This window comes from Erpetoichthys calabaricus, chromosome 4 (genome assembly GCF_900747795.2).
Source record: "Erpetoichthys calabaricus chromosome 4, fErpCal1.3, whole genome shotgun sequence".
Classification (NCBI taxonomy): domain Eukaryota; kingdom Metazoa; phylum Chordata; class Cladistia; order Polypteriformes; family Polypteridae; genus Erpetoichthys; species Erpetoichthys calabaricus.
This window is the reverse complement of record NC_041397.2, coordinates 161,216,123-161,232,015: the sequence shown is the minus strand read 5'-3', so window position 1 is coordinate 161,232,015 and position 15,893 is coordinate 161,216,123. Positions and strand designations below refer to the sequence as shown.

Sequence of the window (15,893 nt, the reverse complement as noted above, 5' to 3'; positions counted from 1 at the left end):
CTCAATTCAGCTTTCAACATCATCATACCTTAGAAACTCATAGGGAAGTTAGTCCCCTAAGCTGCAACACTTCCTATGCAACTGGATTCTGGACCTCCTGATAGAGAGACACCAGACAGTCCGTGTCAAACATCTCCAGTTTTATCACGCTGAGCGCTGGTGCCCCTATGGCTGTGCTTCCATCCCAATTCTGCTCACTCTGCTGACTCACAATTGTATGATTTCATACAACTCTAATATCAGTAAGTTTGTGGATGATACAACAGTGCTGGGTCTCATCGGCAATGGTGGGAATGAGTCAGCTTACAGAATGGAGACATGGCAATTGACAGACTGGTGCAAGTGGAACAATTTGTCTCTTAAAATTGGACAAGGCAAAAGATATGACTGTTGACTTCAGGAAGATCTATGCTGTCCACATCCCACTGTGCATTGAAGTCTTTGTGGTGGAATTGGTCAAGACCACTAAATTCCTTGGTATACAATAGGCAGTTGACCCTACTTGGTCAATTAACTCCTTTGGCAAGGTGGTGCTGTAGCATCTCTACTTCCATTGGCTACAGAAGGCGGCAATCCTGCCTCACCCCATTCTCACCACAGTCTACAGGGGCAACGTTGAGAGCATTCTGTCCAGATGCATCACTGTCTGGTTTGGGAACTGCAGTGCCTCTGACCATAATGTTATATAACAGATAGTGCACACAGCAGAAAAGATCATTGTTTTCTAATTAGTGGGTCTAATGCTAAAGTAGGTGCAGCCTTTCATGGTTTAATGTCGTTTGCCAGCATGTCTGCTGTACTCAATTTCAATTGTCATTAATAAGATACAATGAAGGGAGCAAACTGCAAAAAGAAAGGGTAAAATATAATGAAAGCAACAAAAGTGAGTTAAACATTTAAATCTATAGCAAAAGCAGAACTATTTCTAAATGTCTTTTAAATGTAAAAATCATGCTGCTGTGCTTTCTTAATGTAGAATAAAGAGAAGAGAAAAAAATACCAGATAATTAATTGAGATCAGTGTTATCAGTTGTCACTGATTATGAGTCTGGTTGAAGCAAAAACCTGAAGCCATAGTGGGCCCCCAGAACTGACTTTGAGAACCCCTGCTATAGTGCTTTCTTTAACTTGCGTCATTTCAATAGCTTCTTTCACATTAATTTTCATCTCCTGTCTAAAACTTATACCTGATGAGAATTTTTCTCAGCATTTCCTTTGAGATAAAACATTTTCATGTTGCGAATGATGCCCAAATCCAATGGCTGAAGCACTGCTTTGCAATTGGGTGGGTGGAACTCAACTTGAACGTTATCTAAATGTAGAAACATGCTGTGAGCAGCATAGTTATCAATCAGAAGCAGAATCTTCCTGTTCATATTGTGAGGTTACTGAATTCTTCTGAACCCCCCAAAAAAGCAATAACTGTCTGAAAATTGAAATTATCTGACAAAGTCTGATCGCTTCAGTCGCATTGTGTTGGCTTTTTAAACGTTGAGTGTCATTATTGCTGTTCTTTATTTGACATCATTAGCCTAACAGAATATTTATTTTATATTTTCACAGGGAAAGAGTATGGAAAGGCAGACAAAAGATGGCTCTATTCAGACCCAACAATAGTATCCATTGAACTTCTTACAGTGATATTCGTTGGCCTCCTAGCTGTCATACTAATTTATTCTATCATCAAGGATACATTCTACAGGTAAAAGTTTTCCTTCTGTTATTTACTTTTAATGATTTAATGAAAGCTAAATACAAACACATGACATCTTATTCCAGAAAACTTCCAACACTGTTGGAAAATAATATTACTGGGAGAACAAATTTTTTTAATTGACAACAAAGCACATTTGTTGGTCAGAATGTGCAATATCTGAGTGCTACTATATGGTGTCTTCAACAACTGTCCACTGTATATATGATTCTGTCATGTTTTCATGACATGCATCCAGGGCCGGATTTTTCTATAGGCTAACTAGGCTTCAGCCTAGGGCCTCAAGATCAAGAGGGGCCTACATTCAAATTGTTAGCAAAATTTTATTATCTCTCATGTAATTTACAAACTTAAAAATGGAAGGTGAAAGGGCCTCATAAGTGGAATAGCCTAGGGCCTCTTTTCATATAAATCCGGCCCTGCATGCATCTGTTGGTGAAGAAAGACTCACTGATCTTTGTCTGACGATGCTGTGATTTTCACGGAGTCAATGGAGGCTCTGATCAGGGCGCTCGAGTGAGGAGTCTGAGTATCTGGGCTTACGAGTGTCCTGGATAAAAACCAAGATCTAGGCCTTTAATGACCTCTTAGACACAGCCATCAGCAGTGTGTCTGTTTGTGGAGAGAGTGTCGACCTTGTGGAGAGGTTTACTTACCGTGGCAGTGACATTCATGTCTCTGGTGACTCTTCCTATGAAGTCAGTAAACAAATTGGGAGAGCATGGGGGGTCATGAGGTCACTGGAAAGGGGGGTGTGGCGCTCCCGATATCTATGCCAAAGGACAAAAGTCCAAGTCTTTAGAGTTCTGGTGCTTCCTGTCTTGCTATACGGTTGTAAGACATGGACGCTATCCAGTGACCTGAGACGAAGACTGGACTCCTTCGGTACCGTGTCTCTTCTGAGAATCCTTGGGTATGGCTGGATTGACTTTGTGTCGAATGAGCTCACAGACTAGTGAATGAGGCACATTACCTGCATGTGGAGCGATTCTCCCAGGTTGATCCAGCTCGCAGGATCCTCATTGTTGAGGACCCAAGTGGCTGGACCAACCTTGGGGACTTGACCGCAGGTCTGCCTGGGGGGTTACCAACCAGGATCCCCAAGCTGTTTCGTCGTGTGGTGGGTGCAGCAACATGCATGCTCCCCAACCTGACCTGTTTTCATGGTGCATTTGATAAAGAAATAAATGCGCCCAGGAGTCCCTACCAACTGCTCTACATGGTCGTTACCTAAAGGATCATTTTTGTTTATTTCCCCAGATAATATATTTCAAATTAAAGCAATTTATTTCCTAAATAATTTTTAATATAAAAGATTAATGCCCATTGACATGCTCTAGTTATATTCAAAATTATAGTTTTCATTGGTTTGTGTACACATTGTTTGTACACATTGTTTTTGCATGAGAACAGAAACAAAGGAAAAATGGATAAGACAGAAGGCACATAAAAGGCATATATATATATATATATATAATATATATATATACACACATACACACACTAGGGGGTTCCCCCCTGCACGCTTCAGCCTCCGTTCAAGTTGGCCTACCTCTCACCACTTGGAGTGTACCTTGCCTCCGCTTAGCTAGCAATAGACATTATCATCTACAGATTGTTAAGAAGTAACATTTAACGTTTTTGAGAGAGAGATTAGAGCTACAATGCACTTTATAGAGTGTAACTCCTTATTGCCAGAGATATCTCAGCCATGTGCTTTTCTTCCCACGTGGGGGACGCTCTCCTGTCAGACCTGAACACAATCAGATACAGTGCCAATGTCTATTGATTTTTAAAGTTTGTTCTGTTTCACTGCTACGTGGGCGCAGCCGTGGGGGACACTTAGTTAATAAATATAATGAAATTAAAACAAAAATTTTAAACAATACACTGTGTGGATTAATTTAATCCAGTTTTGAAATGCCTTAGTTTCTCTGCCACAGAAAGTATTCAATAGATAGGCTGTACATATTAATAAATATGAAATTAAAACAAATCACTGTATTATACATTTATATGACTATGCATGACATTACAAAAAAGAAACTGCAGTCTTTCCATTTTTTAAAGATGCGTGATTTCTTGAAAATAAGGAAACACCCTAAAGACTGCCAGAGGCTACAAAAATATGCAAATCAAAGTGATTCCCTGTACTCTGCTTCGTCTTAGACATCTCTGTACCTGTTTGTCTGCGTGTCTGCCTCTCTCTCTCCACCCCCACCCGGACCACCTTACATAAATTTCATTATAGCACCCACTTCACTTACAGGACATACTGCCGCATGTCTGTGCTGCATCCCATGGACTGGAATGTCTGTTTGCTCAGTTATTCCTAATATGGTTTTCCTTTCTGATTTCTAGTGTACCACTTTTCTCCTAGATAATCTCTTGGTAAATGGGGAACTCTGCAGAACAGGAACCTTTTAAACACTGGTTTCATCAGTTTAAATTTACTTTGGAGTGCTTTCTTTGAAAGGAACTTTGTGTTTGTGGCAGAGACAGCCCCTGCAAAAGATTGTAATGTTCCTTATTTGTTCACATATCATAAATCTTTTAAAAATGAACCTAATATTTGCCAAGAGATATAATCCTACCATCTTTTCTTGGGTCCTTTTCCAGTGGAGGAGACCTTCTGTGGGAAGCACCCTTTTTGTATTATCCCAGTTTATATCCCATTTAAGTTTGTCCAGCGTAACACTGAAATTAATCTGAAAACCCATCGCATGTTGGATTTCATGCACTTATGGGACAAGAGACCACAAGGCCTGACCACAAGAATATCATCTCTGGTTTTAATACTTTTCTGTTGGAGTGAAGGCTGGGGAATCAATAAATATGATGAACTGACAGTTTTCACCCAGGGTCCAATATGTGCTCAAAGAGTGAATCCAGATCACAGTCATTGTTGCACACCATACAACAGTGACATATAGTGACAGTTTCTTCTGTTTAATTGGATTGATGAATTGATTTGCATTTCCTGAAGAATGAATCTGCTTGAATATTACACCACCTTCAGAATATGCTAATATATTACACTTCAAAATGTTAGACTCATTATAAATTTCTTTGATCATTGACCATTTTTCTATGTAGTGTTTCTGGGTGCGTAGTGTACAATTTATGCTCCTCAACTTAACACTATTAGCAGTAATTTTAGTACCTATATGATTTACAAGAATGCTCATGTACAATTTATATCAAGTATATTCTGCACTTTTTTTTCAGGCACTTCCTTCAGATTGCCCTGTGTGTCTGTGAGCTGTATGGAGGCTGGATGACCTTCTGTCCGGAATGGTTGATGGGAAGCCCCAGTTTGGACACTAGTAACTGGTTATACTTTTGGATCTACTTAGTGTTCTTCAATGGCCTCTGGATAGTTATTCCTGTATTGTTGCTTTTACAGTCCTGGTTTTGGTTTCAGGATGCATATTACCTACAAAAAAGACCTGGAAAAAAATATTCATAAAACTTCTACGTCACATTTTAAAATTACACAGAACTCTTCACCAAGCCCACATCACAAGATGCTTTAAAAAGCAAAAAAGTGTACAATTCAGGACAAATGTAAAGCACAATGGAGGGATGTACAAAAGGAGAAGACTAAGCTTAAGTTAAGCCTTCATCCCAAGCTCCTCTACTGACTTCAGACCTGAACCTCCTCCCAGTTTCACATATAAGTTCAGGGGTTTGTTAAACAACGTGGAAACCAAACTAGAAATCATCTAGTTGCCCTGATGTCTCTAGACCCCTGACCCTTTGGCTGCCACCTAGTGGGGCTTAGATATATGTGACCAAAGTTAGTACCATAGCAGAATAGGTTATACATTAAACATTGCTTGCATTAACGCCAGGAGTATTAAGAATAAAATAACAATTGGAATTGTAGATAACTGTGCATGTAATAGGAATAACAGATAATAGAGGTTACCAAGAGTATCATATACAGGTACACATTATTTATGAAAACCAGGCAAAACCGAAAAGGTGGGTGTTGTGATGTGAGATTTTACATATAATTTGATAAATGTTTTGTATGTCTTTTATTTCTAACTAGCAAAATACCCGCGCTTCGCAGCGGAGAAGTAGTGTGTTAAAGAGGTTATGTAAACATATATATACATATACATATATATACATATATATATACATATACACATCCATATATATATATATATATATATATATATATATATATATATACACACATACATATCAACATATATATACACATACATACATATACACACATACACATATATACATATATACATACATACGTAGTGCGTTGTAACACGGGCTGTGATTGTTACATGGGAGGGAGACGACAAATTACAGCTTCCCGCTTTCTAATCGGGCCTGTGATTGGTACTTTGACTGATGCCCAGATCCCACAGTATCTCCCCTTAGGAGAGGCATTAGGCAAGTGTAATTGAATAGCGGTGCTGGAAGTTTAGCTTTACACCTGTTTTTAAGGCTTATTGACTGAAAGGGGCTTTCATGAAAAAAGTTAGGGCTTTGCTACAGGATACACCCTCCACAAGTTAAGGAAGTAAAAATAAAGGTATATATTTCTGTTTTATTTAAACCTTTTAAGTTTTTATGCAGGCGGGTATGGTGGCGCAGTGAAAGGTGCCAGTTAGGAGACCCGCGTTCGCTTCCCTGCGTGGAGTTTGTATGTTCTCCCCGTGTCTGTCTGGGTTTCCTCCGGGTTCTCCGGTTTCCTCCCACAGTCCAAAGACATGCAGGTTAGGTGCATTGGTGATTCTAAATTGTCTGTGGTGTGTGTGGGTGTGTGCGCCCTGCGGTGGGCTGGCACCTTGCCCGGGGTTTGTTTCCTGCCTTGTGCCCTGTGTTGGCAGGGATTGGCTCCTTTATTTAGGATATAGCAGGTTGGATAATGGATGGATGGACATTTGTATGCATAGCCCCATTTGCCCATTTTCATTTTTTTTCTTTCTTCAGTAATATTTCAGCAAACCCGGAGCTTGTCAGTTCAAATCCTGGTACTGACACCACTGTGTGACCCTGAGGAAGTCACTTCACCTGCCTGTGCTGCAAAAAACAAAAGTAATGTAACAAATTGTACCGCAGATGTTGCAAGTTGGTGGAATAAAGGCATAAGTCAAATAGATAAATATGTATTATACACATAGGAACTATTAATTTATTTTCAGTCAAGTCATCTGCAGCAAACCTTTATAAATGAGGGTTTCTCCTTTTTAGATATTGCAAACTGTTTCTTCTTCATTGAGGTTTTCTCTTGGAGAGCTTTTTTCATTTCATTGAAAATTAAAGCAGCAGCTGCCAAAATATGTAGCTTTCTTATTAATTTTTCAACATTGTGTAAAATAACTTTATAAAGTAACATAAAAGGTTTAAATACTGGTTATCCTTTTACACTAAAATATTACTAAAGAGATACAAAAAAAGTAAAATGCATATGTTGTTTTTCTTTAAGGAGATTAAATATTACTGAAGAAAGAAAAAAAAAAAACTAAAACAGCCAAATGGGGCTATGCATACGAATTTAAAAGGTTTAAATAAAACAGAAATATATACCTTTATTTTTATTTCCTTAACTTGTGGAGGGTGTATCCTATAGCAAAGCCCTAAGTTTTTTCGTGAAAGCCCGTTTCAGTCAATAAGTCTTAAAAACAGGTGTAAAGATATTGACAATAAGCCATGCAAACCCACCAAGACATGGAATCGTTTAAATCAAGGTGCGAGTCGAAAAACACCATCCCATACTATTAGTTAACGATTAACACATTTCTATGTGTATTGTAAGCATACAATACAACTGATAATAATATTTTGCGCTTATTTATCTGGTGTACCAACATTTTTGCGCGCTTAATGGCTGAAATCTAACGTGGTTTGCGCCCTTCAGAATGAAAACAGTTTGCATTTACCTCTTTAATAAAAGGCGAGCTTTTAAGCCTGAGAAATCACCCCGTAAATGCACACGTTTAATTGCACATGTGTTAATATGTATGCTTACACAGCATTAAAAGACACTCAACAATTAACGTCATTTACCTTCGTTCCAGCGTTTGATAAAAGGCGAGCTTTTAAGCCTGAGAAATCACCCCGTAAATGCACACGTTTAATTGCACGTGTTAATATGTATGCTTACACAGTATTAAAAGACACTCAACAATTAACGTCATTTACCTTCGTTCCCCCGTTTGAGTCATGCTGTAAATCTCTTCCTTGTTTTCAGTTCACGTGATTACATAGGAGGCGTGATGACACGATACGTGACTCTGCCTCTTCCATTACAGTATATGGACAAAAAAGAGGTTCCAGTTATGACCATTACGCGTAGAATTTCTAAATGAAACCTGCCTAACTTTTGTAAGTAAGCTGTAAGGAATGAGCCTGCCAAATTTCAGCCTTCCACCTACACGGAAAGTTGGACAATTAGTGATGAGTCAGTCAGTCAGTCAGTGAGTGAGTCAGTGAGGGCTTTGCCTTTTATTAGTATAGATTTGGGCAAAGCAATGTAATTTAGTGTTTACCGCCCCCTTCCCCCCTTCCCCCCCTTCCCACGTTTGGAATGGGTCTGTTTGAAGTTTACGACAGGATTTGGGGGATGTGTGTTTTAAACCAGTTTGGCAAGTGTTTCTTTGCTAAAGTCATTTCTACCCCCGCAAATGGGCTAAGGTGTACTTTAACATATGGTTTGGGGGCAGGTGTTAAGATGTCCTATTTTCCCCATTGTTCTGAGGTATGGCTGTTTGGAATTGGCTTGTCTCAGAGTACCTTTAAGTACCATGATGTCCTATTGGCTCTCGGGGTTGGACAGAACATCTATAAATGTATGTGTTTAACCTCAGTATCTCTCTCTTACTAACCAACATCTGAAAGAAGCATCTCTCTTGCTATCCTGTGATGAAGAGCACAGCTCAGCAGCCATTTTGAACAGACATGTGGCTGAAAGCTGAGCACCAATGATGCCTTAACTAGAAACATTTAAGTAACTAGAAGACTGTGTGCCGCCTGAACAACATATCTCCATTTATTCAGGTTGTATGGTTGCCAATATTCAAATGTACTTTGCATTTTGTTATTATTTGTGAATATTATCAATAATACTAATACGTTGTTTAAATTGTAACTTCTGCTTGTCTTTTTACTACATCTAATTGCCTGAGGTTATAGATATAGAAGGGAAGGTGGGGATAAGTTATATACAATAATACCTTATAAACAGTGGTAAGTCTGTGAGATTAGGCATTCTAAGGCTACATATTAATAATACAATAGGGGAACATAGAGCAATATATATTACACTACCAAGACAAAACAATTGGCATAGTCGGGCAGGATTTTGGGGTAACCATGTTTTGCACCCTGTTTGCAAATACTGTTGATGTATATGTGTGTGTTTATGTATGTGAATTTTAGGGCATCCAGTGTACAAATGCGGTGGAATTAAAACATTGTTTGGTTGCTGAATGGAATATAACCAACAAAGTGTAGAGACTTCATGTGTGTCCCGAGGAAACCCGCATGTTTGTTAGTGCTGGTGGTAATGAGTCCCTAATTAAAGTGCTAGGGAGTGATGGGACATGAAAGCGTTATTCATATGGCATTTAAGTGGTTAAAGTGCCAGGGAGTGATGAGACATGCATGCGTCATTCATACAGCATTTAAGTGGTTAAAGTGCCAGGGAGTGATGAGACATGCATGCGTCATTCATACAGCATTTAAGTGGTTAAAGTGCCAGGGAGTGATGGGACATGCATGCATCATTCATACGGCACTTATTCGTTTAGGATCTTTGTGTATGTATGTGTATGTTTGCTTACAGGGGCAAAAGTAGGCCAACCCATAACAAAGGTGGCAAATTGTATTTGAGTAAAACTGTAGACTCAGAAATGCCTAAATTTAAATTAAAGTCAGCCATCTTCCAGTGGAGTGGCAGAAACAAGCAGGCTAAAGCTAGGAAACCTGTAGTGCAGGTAGAGAAAGCAGAAGCTGAGCTTAGCATGCCACAAAATGGAAGGGGGCTGGAAGGATTAAAAGCAGGAAAACAGAAATCAGGTATAAAGAAGACAGCTGCTGTTATAAGAGGTTTACTATCTTGCATTATTGGTAATAAGGAAGATCAGTATAAGGAAGAAAATAGCAAAGTGAATGAAAGTGAAAATGGAATGTTGTGTGAAAGTTTTGAAAGACGTAACAGTTGGTGTGAAAATTGTGAAGTGCCAGCATGTAGAACACCCACTGCTGAAGTGGAAAGCACAGAAAGCAGGGGAAACAAGGAGGGAAAACCACCCATGGTGAAAGTTAGGGCAATAGTAACGGGATCTGACTGGAACCCTAAAACATGGGTGGGTGACTTACATGAGACAGATGAGTCAGATAAAGAGTGGGAATGTGAATGTGAGGAAAAGGAGAGAGATGAAAGGAAGGGAAAACAGAAAGGATGTTTTCTTCCATTATTATTCTGCACTGCACCACAATCTCCAGATAATTCTGAGTTCTGTCCAGTGTTTAAAGAACATGCTACACTGATAGATATTTCACCACTGTTAGGAAAGGTAGCCAGTGCTGTATTGAAATTTGATTTAGGACAAAGAAATCAGATAGAAGGCAGAGAAGCTGGTGAGTGTGAATGGCAATTGTTGACTAGAGGGCAAGAACTGGATAATGGCATAAGGATACTGAGTAAAGAAAGTGTGGAATTAAAACAAAGAATAATGGAAATTAAGGGAATTCAAGTGTTTGTGTGTGAAAGGTCTGAATGTACTAGTGCAAGAATGACTGAGTTGGAAAAAAAGTGCACCAGTTTAATAATAATAATAATACATTTTATTTATATAGCGCCTTTCCCATGCTCAAGGCACTTACAGAATATACAGTAATAGAGAACGGCAGCGTATACAGTATATAGCATTGTACACACCAGATAAACAAATAAAGAAGATTAAGACAGTGAATTCTGAAAAGAAAAGAAAAAAAAAAAAAGAAACAGACAACATAATTGATGGCCTAGCACAGACACACACACATACAGGTTACATTAGCATCTTGACAGAGAAGTAAACTGAGAGAAGGGTAATAAAGTCAAATAGAGCTAAAAGCCTTCCTGAACAGATGAGTTTTGAGTTGTTTTTTAAAAGAATTCATGGCGTCCGCTGACCTGATTAATTTCGGTAGGTCATTCCAGAGTCTGGGCGCTATACAGCTGAAGGCCCTGTCACCCATGGAGTGTAGATTAGTGAGGGGCACAACAAGATTGCCAGAATCAGAGGACCTTAGTGGGCGGGCAGGCAAATAGTGATGGAGAAGGTCACTGATGTAGTTTGGTGCGAGGTTATTTAAGGCTTTGTAAATTATTAGTAGGATTTTTTTTTATTCGATTCTGTAAGACACAGGGAGCCAGTGGAGACGGAGCAGGATGGGTGTGATGTGCTCGCTGCTGCTGGTTCGTGTAAGGACTCTTGCAGCTGAGTTTTGAATAAGCTGGAGCTGTGATATAAGATTAGAAGGGGCACCTGCCAGTAGGGAATTACAATAATCGATGCGGGATGTGATAAAAGCATGGACAAGTTTCTCAGCGTTAGAAAAGGAGAGGAAGGAGCGAACACAGGATATGTTACGGAGGTGAAAGTAAGAAGTTTCTTAATGTGATTTATGTGGGTGGAATAAGAGAGGGAGGAATCAAAAATGACACCAAGATTTTTTACAGTAGATGCAGGTCTGATGAGATCACCGCCAAGATAGACTGGGAAGGGAGCTCATTTTATTAAGTTGCATTTTAGTCCCAATTTGCAGGAGTTCAGATTTATTGCAATTTAACTTTAAAGAGTTCTGCTCCATCCAGGTTTTAATTTCACTAAGGCAGGTTGTGAGCTGAGAAAGCTCTGATGAAGTTCCACTTTTAACATTGAAATAGAGTTGAGTATCATCTGCATAAAAATGATAACCCAGTCCATAGCTACGGATAATATGGCCAAGGGGAAGCATGTAAATACAGAAAAGCAGAGGACCGAGGACAGAGCCTTGAGGGACTCCTTGTGTGACTGGCGCTGAGCTGGATCTGATCTTGCCAAGACTAACAGACTCTTGCCTATCAGTCAGATAGGACTTGAACCACTGGAGGGCAGTGCCAGAGATACCCAGCATGTTCTCCATTCTGGACAGTAGGATGTCATGTCTGACAGTGTCAAATGCTGCACTGAGGTCTAACAGAATTAATATGCTGGTTTGTCCAGAGTCTGCTGCCATAAGCAAATCATTGGTTACCCGTAGCAGAGCAGTTTCACAGCTGTGCCACACCCTGAAACCAGACTGAAAGGGTTCCATCAAATTATTAGAGGTTAGGTAACTGGTGAGTTGGGAAGCTACAACACGCTCAAGAACTTTTGACAGGAAAGGTAAGTGGGAAATAGGCCGGAAATTGTTAAGATTGTCAGCATCAAGACCAGACTTTTTTAACATTGGGGTTACAGAAGCAATTTTAAAAGTGAGCGGCACAGAGCCAGTGTCAAGGGATGAGTTTATTATTGTTGTAACAGTCGGATTTGGTTTAGGATTTGGTTTGAATGAAACAGGACAAGCCAAAGAACAAAGGATGGGGGATGGTGCAGCAGGAAGGTTTACAAGCTCAGGCAGCAAGTCAGGAATGCACAGGGAGGTGAAAGTCCTAACAGCTGTGCTGGGGCCAGCAGTAATTAAAAAGCACACACAACTAGGCTCAGTAATTCAAAACCTGACTGACCAGTTGTTTAAAAAGACAGCCTATGAATCTCCCTGTAATAAAATGGAGAAAAGTGAGCTGGTCTTTAGTAAAGAACACAGGTCAGTTTTAGGAGAGATGCTGGATCTGGCACTGGGATTTTGGAGAGGTTATAGCCCACACTTTCAAGTAGCAGTTACCATAAAATAAAAATAAAAAAAGACACACAGGCAATGAAAAAAATAGAAGGGTAGCGCAGGAAGACAGGGAAGAGAAAATAGTTATTTCTCTTTCCATTTTCTGGTCTTTTGTAATAGTGCTACTTCTATTGTAAGGTTTTACGGACTTTGGGTTGGTGCATGTAACAAATAGTGAAGGCAATTAGCAGAGTAAAATCCATGCAGGAGATTAGGTTACCACTAGCACATTGGAGCAGAGTAGCAGTGTGGCCAAGCTGTTCCAATGAATGCCTGGAAGCAAAGTTTGAGTGTTGGCACCAGGTTTAACAACCAAAAAGTTGAGATGGACAGAAACTGCTTTGTCACCTTCCATTTTGCAGACCTGCCTACATAGCGGAATGAAAAAAAAGAAACAGGAAAAGACAATAAGCAAAGATTAAAGACAAAGACATGAAGAAGAACCGAACAGACAGCAAGAAAAAGACACTTACTGGGGTTAAAGTGAGTAACAAGTCCACAAGTCACATAATAATAGGACTAGTCAGAATAGCTATAGTTTAAAAGGAAAGGTTTGTTCATTACTGCAGCAAATTTATATTCCAAGGGGTGGAAACTGAACAAACCAGTTAGGAATGCCAAAATAAGGGGATTAATTTTGGGTTCATACAGTATACATTCTGGGTATTAATTAATTAAGTGGGATAATTAATATAATTAATACTATTATTAAGAAAAGGTATACTAAGAAAATTGTTAAACTTTTCAAAAGAGCAGGTGCAGCCGGTACATTTGCAAGACATATGGGTTCCGATGTTTAGGTATAGTCTAATTGGGAAAATACGGAAGCCCTGCTGAGGTTGTCAGCTGTGGTGCAAGCAGAGGACCAGTGGGCCAATTCTGAACTGAGGTGTTTAGCACAACGAGTATGCATATGGTGAGCAAACAACTCTAGGGGTTACCTACAGGGGGAATGATGAGATGCATAGCTGTGATGTCTCATGGTGGTGATGCCAGCCTATACTAGTAAAGGCTGATGGCAGTCAAGAGTTGCACCATGGATAGGAAAGCACAAGAGGCAACTAAATCAACCCCAAATGTGTGAAGAGGGGCCACAGAGGTTGGTTTGTGAACAGTTTATGCAGTGGCACATGTGCTCTCACTTGGGCAGAACTGGTTGTACTGGCACCTGTGGCATGTTACCTTTGAAATTTTGATGTTAATTGTACAGCTGCATATGCTTAAATGAATAGTTTGGGACAGGGGTCTAATTAGCAGTTAGACACAAAACCAGTAAAGAACAAAGGTCACTTTTAGGAATTCACACAACAGACTAAATTGCAGTGGGCTAATTTAGTGGAAGGTGTGGACTTGTCTCATTTTTGAACCACCAGATCTGATGACATATGAAGACTGCAGAAAGCTAAAGGAACAGTTGAAGCAAGCCGGAGCAGATACAAGTCATCAGAAGCGCATCCAAGTTCTTCAGATTGTCTTTGAAATAAAGAAGATATGTAATGGACAAATGGTCATGGACAACTTTTAACACTGGGGCAGCAAATACTGCAAATCAATGCACAAGATATGCAACAGACTATTTAAACAATTAAGACTGTTTATAAAGACATTGTACAAAACATTCATCGGGGTGGAGTGTTGTGGTGTGAGATTTTACATATAACTTGATAAATATTTTGTATGTCTTTTATTTCTAATTTGGGCAAAGCAATGTAATTTAGTGTTTACCCCCCCACCCTTAGGATTGGGTCTGTTTGAATTTTACGACAGGATTTGGGGGGATATGTGTTTTAAACCAGTTTGGCAAGTGTTTCTTTGCTAAAGTCATTTCTACCCCCGCAAATGGGCTAAGGTGTACTTTAACATATGGTTTGGGGGCAGGTGTTAAGATGTTCTATTTTCCCCATTGGTCTGAGGTATGGCTGTTTGGAATTGGCTTGTCTCAGAGGCCTTTAAGTACCATGATGTCCTATTGGCTCTCGGGGTTGGACAGAACATCTATAAATGTATGTGTTTAACCTCAGTATCTCTCTCTTATTAACCAACATCTGAAAGAAGCATCTCTCTTGCTATCCTGTGATGAAGAGCACAGCTCAGCAGCCATTTTGAACAGACATGTGGCTGAAAGCTGAGCACCAATGATGCCTTAACTAGAAACATTTAAGTAACTAGAAGACTGTGTGCCGCCTGAACTACATATCACCATTTAATCAGGTTGTATGGTTGCCAATATTCAAATGTACTTTGCATTTTGTTATTATTTATGAATATTATCAATAATACTAATACGTTGTTTAAACTGTAACTTCTGCTTGTCTTTTTACTACATCTAATTGCCTGAGGTTATAGATATAGAAGGGAAGGTGGGGATAAGTTATATACAATAATACCTTATAAACAGTGGTAAATCTGTGAGATTAGGCATTCTAAGGCTACATATTAATAATACAATAACTCTACCAAGACAAAACAATTGGCGTAGTCCGGCAGGATTTTGCGGTAACCATTGTTTTGCACCTTGTTAGACAAAACAGTGGGGGAGTCATCATTCATGTAAAACATAATTTACATGTAAAAGCATTTCAAGTTAGATGATGAACCACACCTTAGTGAGGACGTATAGATTCGACTAGATAGCATTTGAGATTGAGGACTCAAATTAGGTGTATAATATAGAGCAGGGGTCGGCAACCCGCGGCTCTGGAGCCGCATGCGGCTCTTCAGCCTCCTTGTAATGGCTCCTTTTGGCCTTGACAAAAAAAAAAAAAAACATGAAAATGAATAACGGCAATTTCTTAATTTAATTTGTATATAATATATGTAATATATATAATGTTTATTTACTACTACTACTGTTATACACTTTAACATCTAATTTTTATTTTTATTTTTTATTTATAATTTGTCAACTAAAATATGCGTCACATCTACGTCTATAGCCCTCGCCTTTACCTGCAGGTGGCTTCTGGAGTGTGCGACCCCCTGCACTAACCATGAATAAATCCCAAAAATGAAAAATCCCAGAAGAGAACAGAGAGTTTAATTCTGCATGGACAGAAGCATTTGCCTTCACCGCCAACGACGCTGGCTTACCGGTGTGCTTAATATGTGGCGATAAATTATCGAACAACAAAAAATGTAACGTTGAAAGACATTTTCGAAACAAGCACTCAGCATTCACTGAAAAATACCCAAATGAAGATGAGCGAAAGAGAGCAATTTCGGAACTGCAACGGAAAGCTGAACAGAGCAAACATACTTTCAAAAAGTGGATCACTTCTCCACAATCAAC

General features: G+C 39.3%; 1 protein-coding gene across 1 annotated transcript in view; it reads left to right on the top strand.

The window, feature by feature from the left end:
* Positions 1-15,265, top strand: part of ebpl (EBP like) — a 46,501-nt gene extending 31,236 nt beyond the window's left edge. Inside the window, exons 3-5 of the mRNA XM_028790480.2 lie at positions 1,564-1,702; positions 4,943-5,710; positions 15,144-15,265. Of these exons, the coding sequence (XP_028646313.1) occupies positions 1,564-1,702; positions 4,943-5,183 (380 nt within the window). The 3' untranslated portion in view covers positions 5,184-5,710; positions 15,144-15,265. The remainder of the gene's footprint in view (positions 1-1,563; positions 1,703-4,942; positions 5,711-15,143) is intronic.
* The last annotated feature ends 628 nt before the right edge of the window (positions 15,266-15,893 follow it).